General features: G+C 39.9%; 2 protein-coding genes across 12 annotated transcripts in view; both read right to left on the bottom strand.

Annotated features, from left to right (window-relative positions):
* Positions 1-3,108, bottom strand: part of LOC101290040 (general transcription factor IIH subunit 2) — a 66,266-nt gene extending 63,158 nt beyond the window's left edge. For 2 of the 7 annotated variants that reach the window (XM_033429965.2, XM_033429964.2), the window contains exon 1: positions 339-3,028. In XM_033429965.2, the coding sequence (XP_033285856.1) occupies positions 339-394 (56 nt within the window). In that variant the 5' untranslated portion in view covers positions 395-3,028. The other 5 variants (XM_033429962.2, XM_049707683.1, XM_033429961.2 and 2 more) reach the window with 4 other exon arrangements.
* A 3,533-nt stretch (positions 3,109-6,641) lies between these two features.
* The window catches only part of OCLN (occludin), a 48,275-nt gene continuing 37,293 nt past the window's right edge, over positions 6,642-17,623 (bottom strand). For 4 of the 5 annotated variants that reach the window (XM_004270784.4, XM_033429959.1, XM_004270783.3 and 1 more), the window contains 4 exons: positions 14,745-14,960; positions 12,450-12,621; positions 9,807-9,848; positions 6,642-8,188 (listed from right to left, as the gene is read on the bottom strand). In XM_004270784.4, the coding sequence (XP_004270832.1) occupies positions 8,087-8,188; positions 9,807-9,848; positions 12,450-12,621; positions 14,745-14,960 (532 nt within the window). In that variant the 3' untranslated portion in view covers positions 6,642-8,086. Of the gene's footprint in view, positions 8,189-9,806; positions 9,849-12,440; positions 12,622-14,744; positions 14,961-17,623 lie in introns of those variants that run through there. The other variant, XM_033429960.2, reaches the window with a different exon arrangement.

Genomic DNA, 17,623 nt, shown 5'->3' on the forward strand with positions numbered 1-17,623 from the left:
ACTGACCACATATTATATGATTACATTTACATGAAATGTCCAGAAAGGGCAAATCTAGAGAAACAGAAAGCACACAGTAGTTGCCTAGGACTGGAGGTGGACATGGAATTAATTGTAAATGGACATGAGGGATATTACTGGGGTGGTAAAAATGTTCTAAAACTGATTTATGTTGATGATTGCACAATCCAGTAAATTTTCTAAAAATCATTGAATTATACATAAGAAACAGGTGAATGTTAACATGTGTAAAATATACTTCAAAAAAGTTGTAAAAACAAAAACAAAACCCAAAACAACATCTAAAAGGGAAGGGAAAGTAATAATGCCCTACTTACCATGTTCTTTCATAGCCTCCTTCCCATCGCTTAGTTCTTTCAGGCTCTTCATCCATTTTTTTCTTACTGTATTGTATTATTCAGTATTCTGTAAAAAAAAAATCATTAGATTGTGAATTGATTAAAGATGTTTGTCACCAAATGCATACAATTAAATCTGAAAAGTAAAGAGCGGGAAGTAAACATACAAAGTAAAAAAAAAAACTCAGAATGCAAAATCATCTTATTTTTTGCAATTTATTCAATAATTGTAGCTGAATGAAAAATACTTTGAAATCTTCATGGAACTCTTTTCCCATCTCCAAGAAAGAATACGAATAATTATGCACAAATTTGGCACCACCACAAATAAGCATCTCTTTACAATTTAAAAAAAACCAAAAATGTATTAAAGATGTGTCATAGGACAGAACCATAGAATTATGAGAAGTGGGTACAGGTGTAGATGAAACATGAGCCACAACTGCTGCTTATTATAGCTGAGTGCTGAATACATGGCGATTCACTGTACTATCCTTCTACCTTTGGGTTTGTGTGAATTTTCTCATAATCAAGTTTTTAAATGAAATTTATTATTATTCATAAATGATAAATGCTTATGGCTCATAATTTTTTAAAAAAATACAATATTAAACCTACACTATAACCCCAACTATTAAAAGAAAAAGGAAATATTTAGTAATTCAATAAATAGGACAAATGGTTTTGATGGATGTTACGATTAAGGATGATTGGTTTTTTGCTTCTTTATTCTTTTCTGTATTTTCATATTTTCAATATGAACATGTATTTCTTTAATAATCAGGGATACCCCACCTTGATTTTGATCTCAACTAATTTATTTTAAATTTTATTTAATTATTTAATAATTTCATTATTATTTAAATAATTTTAGTAAGCATTTGGAAAGGAACTTTATACATTAGCTCAGGCTGTCTCAAGAGGGAGGCTATATGGAAACTCTGTACTTTTCTGTTTTTGCAACTTTTCTGTAAATCTAAAATTATTTCAAAGTTAAAAATTTAAAACATTTGCATTTTGTTTTGTCTGGATTTCACATGTTATTTTAGAAAAAAAATCATAGGATTTGAAAAAACAATAATCAGGAATAAAATTGGTGTTGGGAGTACTCTATTAACCATAACCAAGTAATAAACACCCCCGTCACATCCACACCTCCATCCTCCCCAATGGAATCTCCCTCCCCATTCTACATTCTCACTTTCAACTTCCTTCTACCATAGATGAAAGATCAAAGGAATCCTAAGTGCCAAGACATTAAGGACAAAACAAATCCCATCATTGGCAGGGGCAAAGATTAATTTTTGTGATGAGGACAATAACCAAGACCTCAACCTCATTTATTTCATTTTTCCTATAGAAAAATATACTTAAAAATCTAAATATATATTGATTTTTATAAATGGACTTCTGGAATTAAAACCTATTGACAAGTTTAAGACTGCTTTTATGGCATCACCGCTTTCTCTGGCACCTGCTACAATCAGATATTATTTGCTAAAGTTCTGTGTGTCTCTCACTGAATTAACAAGCCACTCCCTGGCACTGGAAGAGATTCATTTGTTTCAGGATATCAGGTGATCCACTTTAGTATCCTGAAATAACAAGAAGTGCATTAATTCTGACATCAGTGCTATTTCAACACACCATGTTGGTGCCTTGTAGGTTTAATGATGAGTGTAGTAACACAGCATACAGTGACTAAATTGAACATTTTGATCTTCCATGGAGGTGTTTTTGTATTTATCATGAATGTCAAAAATCAAAAGCTTAAATTCTTAAAGAGGTGGCTACTGACATCCATCACATCAATATTTAAACTGTATTTTATTTTTATTTTATTACTTTTAATTCTCTGAAAGTTCAGAAACAAAGTGAGAACTATATGAGCAGAAGCTGCAAGCAGGACCACCTCTGGCTCACTGCATACAAGGACTTCTTAATTCGAACTGTCTGCAATGGGAAACTACAGGGATAGGACAGAGATATTAAGATCCCCATAACTGCAGATGTTCAAAGGGAAGCTGGATGTTTACAATGCATGCAGTTAATAGAGAAGGGATTTATGCAACCTGGAGGAAAATGTACTTGGTAACCTCTTAGGTCAGCATCTCCAACTGCCTATGACTGCCCAATATTCCATCTTCTTACAAATATCGCTGGGAATCCAACCCCAGGAAAGCCACTTCCCCCTGGGGAAGCCTGGTGGTATGATTCCTTCACATGAGCTCAGAAAGCTACACGTAAACAAATGAGATCTGCACCACACATCGCAATTTATGAAGCTTTCCCTCACACCTAACCCTGCCAAGCGCTGTGCGACAGGAAAGGGTGATAACTGTCCTGCTTTTCAGGTGTGGAACTCAAGGGTCAGAGGCTGGTAACTCTATTGAGGCCACACAGCTGGAGGCTGGTGACGAACTAGAACCCAGGACCACAAGTCCCCAAACTCGCGCCCTGCCTTAGGGCAGGAGAGCCACTCTCCACACTGCTGCCCCAGATGCTTCTATGCAGCTCCCTAGACGGAATTTGCCCTCCTCCCCCTCCCACACATCCTCATTCCCTGCGAGGCGGTTCTGGGCCATTCAATCCCCGCTTCCAGCCGCGCAGCCCCTCCCGCTGCCACACTTCCCAGGCCTCGGATCCACGCCTCGGCTCCATGCAAACCTTTACCGCGGCCTCACCTGTCCTGCTGAGGGCCGCTCTGCCGGAAGCTCTGCACAATTTGCTCTGAGGGCGCCGCCGAAGTCCTTCCGCCGCGCACGGTGGCGACGCGCAAACGTTCCGGCTGCTGGGAGCGGTGGTGGCCGGAGCGCGGCGCTCGCAGGCCGGAGCAACCTTGTTGACTTCGCGGGGAGGGACGTCCTGCTTCCTTCCAGCTCTTCGCAAGGAGGCGGGAAGAGTGGTGGCCATTCGCTCTTGAAAAGTTGGAGGCCTGGTAGCCGTCCATCCGGCATCTGAGAATTGATTTTATTATTTACAAAAGGTTAGCTTGAAGGACTCTGACCACATCAGTAGCCTCAGCTGAGCCAGCTTGCTGTGCAGCGGTTTTCCCGGACTGCTCTGCTGCTCCTGCTAAATGACACAAATATTTATTGAGCACCTATTTGGGGCCTGGTACATTTCTAAGCACTGAGGAAATAGAAATGAAAAACTGACAAAAATCCTTGCCCTCATGACAGTTATGAAGAAAAACATACTGTATCAAATGGTGATTGTGCCATAGAGAAAAATTAAGCATGGAAGGGGGAAAGTGTGTGGTTTAAAATAGGTGGTCAGGGGACTTCCCTGGTGGTCCGGTGGTTAAGACTTTCACTGCAGGGTTCACAGGTTCGACCCCTGGTAGGGGAAATAAGATCCCGCATGCCAAGAAGACAGTCGAACCATGACCAGAATGAGGGAGGGAGTTAACCGTGCTGATACTTAGGGAAAGATTTCTCCAGGGAAAGGGAGCTGCAAGTACAAAGGCCCCTGGGGTGGAAGCACATTGGTGTGTTTGAGCGACGGTATGGGCAAGCAGGGGATGAGTGGTGGCAACTGAAATCAGAAGTGCGGGTCTCGAAGCACTGTCAGAACTTTGAAGGGATGATGATGGCTTGGACTAGCATAGTATGGCAGTGCAGCTAGTGAAAAACGGCTGGATTCTCAATCTTGTCAATAGACTGGATGTTTGTTATGAAAAAAAAATCAGTGACTCCAAAGTTTGTTGCTGAGCAGCTGAGAGGCTGGAGTTGCAATTACTGAGAGGGTGGGGGGTTGGTAAGATCAGTTCAATTTTGAACAAGTTGTTTGAGATATCTGCTAATACACACAGAATTACTAGCATTTCCCATACCTGAGAAATGGAGAGGCAAGGCACCGCAGAGCCTCAGAAAAGGATTATGCCCAGGAAAAGGAGAAAGGAACTGCTGGAACCTCTCTGGTTGCCGATCATCGCACGCTTCCCCTCTGTTGCCTATATTGTTTTGTTGGTACTAAAATCTTTCCATGTATTCTTCCCCCTCAAAAACATAAACAGAAGCCATCCTGCACAGTAGTGGAAAGAACAGACCTGAATTAAAAATCAGGCTCTGCCACACTAGCTGGGTGACCTGAAGCAAGTCACAACCCAAGTCTGATCTATAAGATGGGATTATTTCCACCTACCCTACAGGGCTTGCACATCACATCTTCGCAACTCCATAACCAGGTCCTTTTATTTCTCCCCAGAAGACAAGGTCTCACTGTTTAGTTCTGATGTTGTCTTTCCAAGGTGAGGAGGGGAAATTAGCATTGCTGATTCCCAGTGCCAGTTGGCTTCCATCTTTGCCTCCCCTACATCTTTGACTCCTTTACAGGACTCACACACAAACTCCACCCTTTTTCCTTTTACTTCCTTCCTAGTATCCCCTCTTCCTCCCTCCCTTCCTTCCAGAAACCCACTTTTCTTTCCTTCTGTTCTGATTAGCCATTCTGTTCCAAGACAGGACTCACACCTATAGAACAAACAGCTACAACCCCAAGCCCCAAGTTTCTCATTTATGTTTACTATCCACCTGTCTGGGAAGACTTTGTGGAAAAACAGGAAAAGGACAGAGGACTCCCCAATGAATTTAAATTAAAGCATATCTGTGGACTGGAGGCCGAATCATTCAAGCTTTTCCCAACTGTAAAGTTTACTCTCCTCTGAGTATATGTCTCAGATCTTGAGTCAAGTAGGAATGGTACTAAGGCAAAACAAAACAAAAATGCGTAAATCCATGGTGATCTTTTGCCATTATTATGACCGACACAATATTTTAATTGCTTACAAAGTGGTAGAATAAAGAAATGATATAACCTAGTCAAACGTTTCAATTTGTAAAACTAAGCAACAACTATAAAGAATGGAACAATCTGTTCTCTGCCCATGGGTGGCTGGACACAATCCAGAGTTAGGAAATTCACAAACAGCTCAGCCAGTGGAATCAAGCCGAAATTCAAAGCGTACAACTTCTCAGACTGGGAGAGATGAGCTTGCCTATTGCAATACCTTTAGATGGAACCTCAATCATTCGAGCCTCATTAAAACCCTCCAGAATTGCTTATAAGAGTATCTGATAATCTTTAACTTGATATGTAAACTCTATACTATCTGTTCAAGCATTTGTTCATTATCTATGAGTTATCACAATGCCAAACATAAGGGAATTATCTGCCTAAAACTAAAAAGAATTTACACCATAAAGCTGTACCCAGCACACACCAAACATATGGGATTGGGATGATACATGTACTTTTAAAACCCAGTTTGCTTTTAAAAACTTGTTTTCACCATTTGGCTTTGGAAAGTAGGTATAACTGGCCATATTTATTTTATTTATTTAATTTATTAATTTATTTGGCTGCATTGCGTCTTCGTTGCTGCATGCAGGCTTTCTCTAGTTGCGGCGAGCAGGGGCTACTCTTCTTTGCAGTACATGGGTTTCTCATTGCAGTGGCTTCTCTTGTCACGGAGCACAGGCTCTAGGTGCATGGGCTTCAGTAGTTGTGGCACTTGGACTCAGTAGTTGTGGCTCATGGACTCTAGAGCGCAGGCTCAGTAGTTGTGGCGCACGGGCTTTGTTGCTCCGCGGCATGTGGTATCTTCCTGGACCAGGGATCAAATCCGTGTCCCCTGCATTGGCAGGATTCTTAACCACTGCACCACCACGGAAATCCCGAACCACATGCTTTTTCAACAAAATCTTTGGAACAATGGTTAATAGCAGAAAGCAGAATGCAAACACAACCACAGGAGGTCAGAGATGGAAGAGACCTCTTAAATCTAATCTAAATCTCTATTTTCCAGACTAGAAAACTGCCTGAGTAGTTTTTCAAAGTTATGTCCCGATGGTTAATGCCAACCCCCCAGGGGAATTCCCTGGCAGTCCAGTGGCTAGGACTCCACGCTTCCACTGCAGGGGGCATGGGTTCGATCCCTGGTCAGGAAACTAAGATCCCACAAGCCGCATGGCACAGACAAAAAAAAAAAAAAAAAAAGCCACCCCCCACCACCAAAAGAACCACCCCGATCCTGGCTCAGAGATCAAATGTATGTAAGTACATTTGAAAAATGATTTTTTTAACTTTCAAAGTTCAATTTTATGGCACAATTTTACAGCACAAACTCATGCTATTTGACTTTCTGCATTTAGCTGAATAGTTTTGTTCAGTCACAACACTGGCAAACTTGCCTTCATAAACTAAGTGTGCTGACTTCAGTTTAAATTTTAAGACATATAAAAATCAATTAAGTTGCTCAAGAGAGTCCTTACCACTTGGTATGAATCCAAAAGACATGAAAAACATAAACTATTTATTACCTTTTGTAATATGAACAGCACATAGAAAATTAAGAATTTTTTCAACTTGAAGAACTGTATCAGAGTTATAATGGAAACCTTATTTTTATCTTTGGAAAATGATTCAGACTTATGTATTAAAAACAATATACTTAAATGAGAGTTCCAAACTGAGGGGATAATCACAATCAACTTGGTTAGCTACATATCCAGTATTATCAGCTAATTTTACTTTACCAGAAAAAAACTGAATTCAAAAAAAAGCTGAGATTTAAGGGCACCATTTGAAATAATTTGGTGTTTTATGATATTGGATTCCATTTCCAGACAAATCAGCCTTCTGCTAGCCAAAGGATTTAGGAAGCTACCAACCAGCACAGCACCCAAAACAGTTTAAAACAGTAACAGATACAACTTCTGAGTGTAGTTTTCCATAGCTTAGTATTAACAGCACTAATGACATCAAAAAGGTACATTATGGAAAGAAAACACCAGTTTTAATAATTATAAAATATGTACAAAACTTGAATATTCCCATAAGATACAATTCAAGTCACAATTGAATTATAATTGTAATTGGATACTTTGATATAATGGAAAAGGCTAGTTGGTTTAAAAAAAGCATGTAAACCATAAAAGATAAAAAGCATTTAAAAATACGCAACAAAATTCTAACCAGTAGGTTTAAACTTTGATTTTTAAAAGGTAAACATATATTTACAATCTTCAAATTTCACACATTTGTTACTTTTACATGATCTTTATTACCAGGATAACATGAAATAAAAAGCTCTTAAGCATTTATACACAGAAAAAAATCAATAGGGAGGCTGGTAGCACTCAGTATCCGTAGTAGTTAAAATAGGAAAAGGCCAGGGACTTTATCAAAGGAGTCATAAAACAGACTTAACCAAAACTGCAAGCTAGGCAACAAGCAGTTTCACTTCAGAGACTTTATTGCAGGGCCCCAGTTTCCTTATCTGAAAATAAATGATTATAAGTAACAGTTATCTGAAGGGAGAATTCTGGGAGAATTAAACTATCCCCTATAAGACCCAATGAGCATACTTAGGTATTAACACCTGATTGCCTAGGGTGTGAAAGTTCACAGCACAGTGTACTCCAGGACCTTCCTTAAAGCTTTAAAAACCTCAAACAAAAGTTCTTAATACAAGAACCAATGTTTAAAGCATAAAGTCCTTACTTGGAGTGTTTAGCCCAGTCGATTATCAAAAGCTATTTATAAAATGATGATGATATACTGATGATATCATTCAATACTGATGATATTAAAACTACCAAAACTCTGTAATGATCACAAAGATTTGGCCTCCCAGGTTAGAGTCCAAAGTCATTTTGACTCCTGATAACATTGCAGAGATGTCAGTCAGATACTTCTTAACCTAACAATGTGGCATCTGCTGTCTATGTTTTCCGTCGATCATAATCTCCAACCATCTTCTTAATGTGTGACAATTTGCTCTTCAACTGCTTGCAATAATTCCTCTTACTTTTGTAATCTGCAGACTAAAAAAGGAGGAAAGAAAAAAGAATCACGTAAATTTAACAAACTAAAAACGAGTTATGTTTTAGCTGCTGGGAAGGCAGAGGTGAACAACAACAAAAAGGGAGCATTAGTCATATAGAATTGCAGGGAGTGTTAAATGAAGTAACATGCATAAGGCACCTGGCAGTTATCTCTAACCACATGAGCAGCTGATTTTCTTTTCTCAATCATATCTTCTAACCTGAGTTTTACAAAGGATACACTCATTTCTAATGATTTGTAAAGTGACCAAGAAAATTTATCGGCCTTTTTTTGTTAAAACATGATTTAAAAAAAAATAAAAATCAGTAAAACAAGAAACTGGTGATATGGGGTTACTTAGAATAAAGAAACGGGGTAAATAGGGAGTGAGACAGGAAATTGTACTATGTACGTTTTTAAACTCTTGAATTTAAATTCATGACGTTCTGGGAATTCCCTGGTGGTCCAGTGGTTAGGACTCAGCACTTTCCTTTGTTATAAAGCAGAAACTAACACACCATTGTAAAGCAATTATACCCCAATAAAGATGTTAAAAAAAAAAAAAAAAAGACTCAGCACTTTCACTGCCATGGGCCCGGGTTTGATCCCTGGTCTGGGAACTAAGATCCCACAAGCTGCGCAGCACAGCCAAAAAAAAAATTAATGATTCTGGAATTTTAAAAATTAATATAAAGTCTTTTAAAAACCAAAAATGTTTTAAGGCAATAAAGACTGATGATGCTGGGAAAATTCCCTGGCAGTCCAGTGGGTGGTTGGGACTCTGTGCTTTTATTGCTGAGGGCCCAGGTTCGATCCCTTGCTGGGGAACTAAGATCCCACAAGCCACGCTGTGTGGCCAAAGGAGAAAAAAAAAAGAAGACTGATGATGCCAAGTGCTGGCAAGGATATGAAGCAACAGGAATCTACACTGCTTGTTAGGAATGTAAAGTGGCACAAACCAGGGATGCTGTTGACAGTCCCTACCCAAGGCAGGATCCCCACTTGCTCAATGACCTTGCAATTTCATGACTATGTATATACCTAGCAAATGTGTGCCTGTGTGTATACACACTTAAAAATGAACCACTGCTTCATGCCACCATCTGAATGATTCTCACAAACAATACTGAGCAAAAGAAATCACACACAAATTACATACTGTATGATTCCATTTATATAAAGTTCAAAATACACAATACTAATACATGATGTTAGAACTTAGGATGGTGGTTACCTCTGGGGTGAGTGTAAAAATTGGATGAGCATACAAGGGGTACTACGACATGTATTTCTTTATCGGGATGCCAGGTACAAAGGTGTGTGGTTGCTCTGTGAAAATTTACCAAGTTGTATACTTATGATCTGTGTATTTTTCTGTATGTATACTTCAAACTGAAAAAACAATTTTTTTTTTTTTTGGCATCAGTGCTGGTTGTAGTTGCAAACAACTGAAATTAAGGTTCCAACTTCTTACAGTTTTCATCTTGCAATTATAGGGCCTTTTGTCTATAATCAGTGCATGTGTGACAAGGTATTCAGAGTCATTCTAAAGGTTAAATGAAAAGCACATAATAGATAAGTTCTTCCTAAAAGAATCTTACAATCTGGGATACTTACTCCCTTAACTTGTTTCAGTCTATTGTATTCATCAGCAGCAGCCTATTAATGAGAAACAAAGAAATATGTTTAGTGGGGCATTTTCTCTTTCAAAAATAACACTCCTGATGTTATATTTTGAAGCTAAAAATGTCATCTTATGACAAAAATATAGGGAATTAAAATAACGAAGTCTTAAAGTTCTCAAAACTATTATGGTCAGTAGAAGGGCCTGAGGAGTCCAGTGACAGGAAATTTATGACATTAAAATACTTCTCACATTCCATTCACACAGACAGGTAACTATCTGTCCTGCTGCCTCTCATCTCTCCCCATGCCAGTCCACGTGGCAAGTAGACCCCAGAGAACTTTTTCATAAAGCACGGCTCTGAGCAGGTTACATCCCATTATAAAACTGGTCTGAGCACTCCATTAAATTCTCTACTAATCTAGTCTCCTACCTTTCCAGTCTCAGTGTCCACCATTTGCAATTCTTTAAAAAATTAAGCACATTAATGCTTCCAGATTTCCGTCATGTTCCCCTTATAGCTGTACTCATGTACCTCCCCTACTCTCTGGAGAATATGTACTGGTTACCTCTCAGTGAAGCCTCTCCTAAACTCTCCAGGCCTTCAGCAGACTTTATTCCTTCTCAGAGAAGTTAGTTACAGTACTTTCTATACATAATGTAAATATGGCATTAGTCCCATTGTCAAAGTTGTTTAGGTATCAGTTTCTCCCTTTGAATATGAGCTCTTTGGGGGTGGAAACATGATTTGTCTTTGTAACCTCAGCACTTCCACATCAAGGACACAGTAAAAATGAATAAGCATTGATTGCATTAAGAAAGGTTTACGATACCATAGAGAAGCCATAAAAGAAAACAATAAATAAATCAAACTATATACGAAGCAAATACTTCGAAATCGGAAAGCAGATCACCCCAATTAAAAATGGCAAAGGGGGGGCTTCCCTGGTGGCACAGTGGTTGAGAGTCCACCTGCCAATGCAGGGGACACGGGTTCGTGCCCCAGTCTGGGAGGATCCCACATGCCGCAGAGCGGCTGGGCCCGTGAGCTGTGGCCGCTGAGCCTGTGCGTCCGGAGCCTGTGCTCCGCAACGGGAGAGGCCACAACGGTGAGAGGCCCACATACCACAAAAAAACAAAACAAAAAAATGGCAAAGAGTATTTCACAAAAGGACTATGAAGTTCCAATAAATACGTGATGTGATAAAAAAGTTTAAATACTGGTATCTAAGACACAAGTCAGTAATTTTTCAGACATAAAATGTTAGTGAGATGTGGGTCAGAGGAGCCTCTAGAGCATTACTAGCAGGAATACAGTTGATATAATCTTTCTGGAGGGCACTTTTGCAACAAAAGTTTAAATGTACTAACCTCTGACTCAGCAATTTCACATTCTGGAATTTGTTCTAGCAGATAAGTGGGTAAGTGTGTAAGGATGGAGAGGTTCACCAGTGTATTACTAATAGGGGCAGAGTGTATGTGTGGCAGTGGGGAGACATACCTAAATGTCTATTCATAGAGGGCCACTCAAGTAAATTATGGTACAACCACAAAATGGAAAATTGTGGAGTTATTTTTTTAATACATAAAAATATTTTCTCAGTAAGTAGATCTTTATTATTGACATGAAATGATAACCATAAATTATCATTGAATAAAAAAGCAAGATATAAGCAGTGCCAGTAAGTATTTAAAAAGAAAAACCTTCACAATGATGGGGATATCTCAAAGAAACACAGGAGGCAACCAAGAGTTCCCAATGGTCCTAACTAAAACAGTTCAAGCAACAAAACTAAGTAGTGTTGGATTATAACCCAAAGTATAAAACAAATATCCATGAGTCTATACTGACATAAATGATCAAATAAATGGGAGGAAGTGACAAATTTCCCATGCAGACAAATTCCAAATAATTTGTGTAGGTATACTGCTGGAGTATAATTCCCCAGTCCTTAAGTGTGACCTATGCATAGTGACTTCCTTCTAAAGAGCACAATATGGAGATGGGGGTTAAAAAGTAATGAGTAGTCTTCGCAAAAAAACCCACAAAAACAAAACAAACAAAAAAAAGTAATGAGTAACTTTACAGGGACAAACACTACTCCAGCCAGGTGATCAAGAAAAAAAAAAAAGAGCCATAAACTATTATTGAGTAAAAAAGCAGGAAGGATATAAGTAAAACTTATGATTTTTTATCAAAGATTGTGTCTAGGTGCACTTCTGCAGAGGGGACCTTTTAACAACTAATATTTTGGTGACAAAATTTAAGGCAATTTATTTTTCTGTATGTAATTCTGTATTATTTGAAATTTTTACCGAAGGAGCGAACTTTGTTTATAAATAGAAAAACTAATGTAGGTGTTTTCTTTTAAGCAGGAAGGGATGTATTATGGACGAACCCGAACGAACTTTTTGGCCAAACCAATATGTACACAGACCATTGCTTTGTAATTCTTAACTACGTTAGTACACTTTTCAATTTGGAAAGACTTTAAGACTTGATTTCAATTACTCTTCAATGAAATTAGTTTGATAACTACTAGCAAAATCTGTATCATATTAGTATAAAGGATAATGTAGCTCCATAGATTAGAATAAAATTCTATGTAATATATAATTATCAGATTTCAATTTACCATATACTCTTCACTTTCTTCTCTATAGTCATCCAGTTCTTTATCCAGACGAGAGAGTTCTTTATTGATCTCATCAAGTTCTGCTTGTAAGCTCTTGTATTCCTGCAGGCCAGTGTCAAAATTCCTCTTGTAGAGTTGTCTTTGTTGATCTGAAGTGATAGGTGGATATTCCCTAAAAATTCAGTGAGAAAATGATTACTTATGTATCCTTAGCAGACCTAAGATCCAGTGCTTCTTTCTCAAAGATGATAAGCTGGTGGGATGTGGAGAATGACATTCTCTTGGTTTGGGGTTTTTTTGGGTTTTTTTGTTTTTTGTGGTACGCGGGCCTCTCACTGTTGTGGCCTCTCCCGAGGCTCCAGACGCGCAGGCTCAGCGGCCATGGCTCACGGGCCCAGCCGCTCCATGGCATGTGGGATCTTCCCGGACCGGGGCATAAACCCGTGTCCCCTGCATCGGCAGGCGGACTCTCAACCACTGTGCCACCAGGGAAGCCCTTGGTTTTGTTTTTGTTGTTGTTGCTTATGGGTAGAGAAAGGTGGGATGCAAATGAGTTCTTTTAAGAATGATTATGCTTTTTACGTTGCTGCTCATGTTTTTTTTTTTTAAAAAAAACTATGCCTACTGATTTTTAGAAATAAGTTGAAAATCATTTATGCAATTTCAGGGTGGTCTTAGGAACTCATTTATTCTGAATACACAACACCACATGAGAATGGATACTTAACATTAAAAGTGTTAAAACTGGAATTGTGGAACACAAAGGATATTTTCATCACTTCAGTGGCAGAGCAGCTAACTGGCAGCTGGCTGTTTTCTGCTACCACCTACAGTTTTCAGACTGTTTTGAGCATTGTTTTTGTTGAGGCGGGGGGTGGGTGTCTTGTTTTTCCTTAATGGAAATCACTTTGATTGTAAAAGTAGACATTAAAAGGTACATGTATGAAAATGCATGCTCATTGTAAAAATAATCTGGCAATGTGGTAAACTATGAAAAAAACCCTGAAATTCTGTACCACTTGTAATCTCTCAATATATCAGCTATTCTTTACATATGACAGTGATGCTATTAACCACCCATAATCCACTGAGGAAATACTATGAATTGTTTCACGGGACTAAGGAACTTCACAGCAATATGGAATTTTAAATGTCATATCTAAGACAGTCTAAATATCTTCATTTTACAGACAGGAGAAATTAAATGATTTGCTCAAAAGGGAAACAAGAATTCAGAATTTCTAAAAGTTTTCACTTAAATCTTGCATGATACAAGACAGGCAAATATTTTATAGACAGATGACTGAACTAGGCCAAAACTCTTGAGGGGTAAGGGGGAGATGAAATATGAGAGCCACCAGTGAGTATGGGACTTCTAGCTATACTTGCCCCATCCATCCCTCCTAATACCTTGAGAAGCAATGTTTTGATTAACCACAAATCACACAGCAAATGTTTCTGATTTGTGTCCCATTCCTCAGAATACTTGGGCAAAAAAAGGCTATAGGTCATACACGAGTACAGCTGGCAATGATGGACTATAACAAAACCACTGACACACAAAGTAACTTAACCACGACACTAAATTGTTAACTCCACTGTTTACAAAACTGTTTGCCAAAGTCCTCTGGATTAAACTTTTAAAAGACTCTCTGGTCTCATCGTGAAAGCTTAACTTAAAAGTAAACGCCAAAGGAAAGCCATAGCACTGGTCCGGAATTTTATAATTAGTAAAACAAAGTTCCTCTATACTTGTATTTCATTTACTTGAAAAACCTTGCTTGGGTGACTATTGGTAAAAGCATACAGCACTGGCGAAGTTTATCAGTCATTTTGTGGCAGTGCGCTGAAAGTGTTGACATGTTTTTAAGCCAAAGTGCTTTTAAGCCAAACACATTCCCTCCAGGTCAATCTTTATTACAGAAGAGTACCAAGGGGGCTTCCCTGGCGGCGCAGTGGTTGAGAGTCCGCCTGCCGATGCAGGGGATACGGGTTCGCGCCCCGGTCCGGGAAGATGCCGCGGAGCGGCTGGGCCCGTGAGCCATGGCCGCTGAGGCTGCGCGTCCGAGGCCTGTGCTCTGCAACGGCAGAGGCCACAACAGTGAGAGGCCTGCGTACCAGGAAAAAAAAAAAAAAGAGTACTAAGGGAAAAAAAATATCAAGAAACTGTCTCCAGCCCTGGTTGGCAAAGAATGAAGTTGTACCACCCACCCCAGTTGAGGAGGCAACACCACCAAAACCTGGTTGTACAACCATCAGATGTGCAAGGGGTTCCAGCAAGAGGCGCCCCAGTACCTGATCCAGTCCTCCTCCAGCTCATCACAGGACTCGCCGCCCGTCGTGTAGTCTGTTTCATAGTGGTCTTGCTCTGATCTCCTCGACTTTCCTGCCTTGCCCTTCGAGGGAGCCCTTTTTGAAAGCGTCTCCAAGTTACCACTGTTGCTGTAATGAGGCTGCCGGAAGTCCTCCACAGGTGAAGTCACTGGCAGCTCCTGAGCCACTTCAGGCACCCTAACAAAACAGGAATCATCTGTCCGCGAGCATTACCAGACTTTGTCAGAGCACCGAGACCACAGAGGGCAGCAACACGTGGGCCGCATTCACTCAACCAGCCACCTGCCCAGCACTGGGCAGATCCCCAGCTTCCTGCACTCAACCCAGCACCAGCCCAGCTCCCCTGCACACGAACAGCTTTAAGGCTCTGATGTAAGGGGAGCTCATTAGTAAGCCTTGTACGAAAAATGGTTGTAAGATTTCACTTTAGGAAACACGCTGATCTGGAAGAGAATTATTGACCTGACCCGTGCCAGGGACTTACTCCACAAAAGGCTGTTAGGAAAATAACAATCACGACTCTCTTCTACAGGTTCTTCTAGTTCCATGGAATGCTGAGTGGGGAGAGGAATGCACATACGTATCTACCTGTAGAGGCTGACTCTCAGAGATAACCTCTTGGTAATATTAATTTTAGACTCGTCCGTATCAATTCTCTTTTCAAGATACAATGTTGAAAAATGAAAAATACTGAAAATTTAAACTAAAAAAACAAAAACCCTAAAAAGCTTTATATTGTAATGGATGAAAGAGCTTGTTAAGACTTTTTTAAGTTGCACTGTTAATCCTGAAGCCCTGTAGAATGAATGAAATGGAAGAGTTAACATTACACTTATTTTTGTAACGCCAATTATTTAATATTGCATCCGATTTTTAAATTGCATATAATGTTTCTGCCACAAGCAGAAAAACGAAGCCTAACATGGAATAAAAGACCAAGAGCTGTGGCAACTGTAGACTACTTCTGAGTAACAAATGCAAAGCTGCACTTTCCCCCTGTAGCAGAGCTGGAGTAGGGCAAGAGGAGAAACCAGGCACCTGAGACTTTCCAACATCAGCCTTGCTATTCAAGTCAACTATTTAAAAGTCTGAAGGATTTCGTTTTTTATTGCTTTCAACTTACAGAACTGTCATCTTGAGCTTCATCCACGAGGTGGACTGTTTTCTAGGTGATCCAAAACTGCTTGGTTCTAACTGTTGCCAAAGTCTTAGATTTCTAATCACACTTATTAATTTCTTATAGACTCCTAAAGCTTTAGGGGGGGGTGGTAGCTGGGGTGGTGGTGGTATTTATTTCTTCTTTCTAAATTTATCCAGGTTAACATGGCTTTGAGTGCTCTGTTAATGCTACTTCTAAAGGAAGGAAAATGTGACTTTCTCTGTGAGTCAATGATTAACGAGTTCCTAGACACCCTGCCAGGTACTATGCTTCTTAGCTTCGAGGTGGCAAACAAAACCTTTAGAATGCAGTGGGTTTGTTTGAAGTGCTGGGGGCCAGAGGGGGAGGATGCTAAAGGGCAAAAGAAATTAGAAAAAAAACCCAAAATATTAAGGCGGGCCTCCTCCCGTAATTTTATATTAGGTATTGATATTATAAATCTTCACCTTAGAAGTTTTCCATCTCCCCTCTTCCTACACCCTTTCAAACACTAAACAATAACTTGATACAGCATGAAAGCTAAAAACGAAATGCTTGGCAAGAAAAGTATATATAAATTTAACAGTTAGGGATATGTGAACTCTTAGTCACCTTCAAACCTACTTTTAGAGACAAGTCTGATTAGTTCGAAAATCTGCACAAGCCAGAGGTAACCACCTGTATACTTTCCTCAGTATCTGACTCAGTCCCCTAGGTGCGGAAATCTGCCCTTGTGTAGTTTTTGACTTCCTTCTTTTTTAAACTTGCTTTATTTTCTCTCTCTCTCTCTCTCTCTCTCTCTCTCTCACACACACACACACACACACACACACACACACCCTCACATGCCTTTGCTGCTCTCTCTCACCCCAACAGTGTAGTTATTGTGCACTTCCTTCCGCCCCTGTTGTATTGCAACCTCCATGGGAACACGAACTCCGTATTCCCAGGGGCACCTGGCCCGGTACATGGCAGGGGTTCAAGGTAATTACTGAACTGAAAAGACATTCACAAGAATTCTCTTCATTGAGGACACCCAGTATCAGGGAGGAGGGAGAAACAAAATGCATGATCACATCAGTGTCATGACTGTTGGAACGACATCCATGATATACATGGTATTTTAAAACAGCCATCATCACTGAGGGGAATATCCAAGCCTTGCCAATCAGAGAACTCATCTTCCTGGACCCAAAAAGGACCAATCAGAATCTTTCCAATAGATTTGATATGTAAGTTTTGGGAAAGTAAATTCCATTCTCTGAATCTGGCGCTAGAAGATCAGGACAGCCTGAGGAATGTGCATGGCTAGCCTGCTACAAAAGAAGCTGTACTGAGAATAAAACCAGCATAGCAACAAGAACCCTGATATCTTCTGAGTCCCTGGATCATGCTGTGCCCGAAGCTATCACCATCTCTGGGCCTTAGGCGAACCAGTGAATTCCTACAACCCGTGTAAAAGCCCTAACAGATTATCCTACCAGCCTAAATACTACTACCAGACAATGGTCTCACTGGGCACTCTAAGGTGTCAGCCTGCCCTGAAAGCTCTGAATCGCATCAGCACTCCACTTCTTTGATTTACAAAGGTTAATTCACCCTGGGTGTGGAAAAGAGAGTAGGGAGTGTACCTACTATCTCCCAAATTCACTTAAGAGAGGGTGGAGAAGAAACTATCTTCAGCTACATTCTGCTGTCTCCT

The sequence above is a fragment of the Orcinus orca genome, chromosome 3 (assembly GCF_937001465.1).
Source record: "Orcinus orca chromosome 3, mOrcOrc1.1, whole genome shotgun sequence".
NCBI classification, from domain to species: Eukaryota; Metazoa; Chordata; class Mammalia; order Artiodactyla; family Delphinidae; genus Orcinus; species Orcinus orca.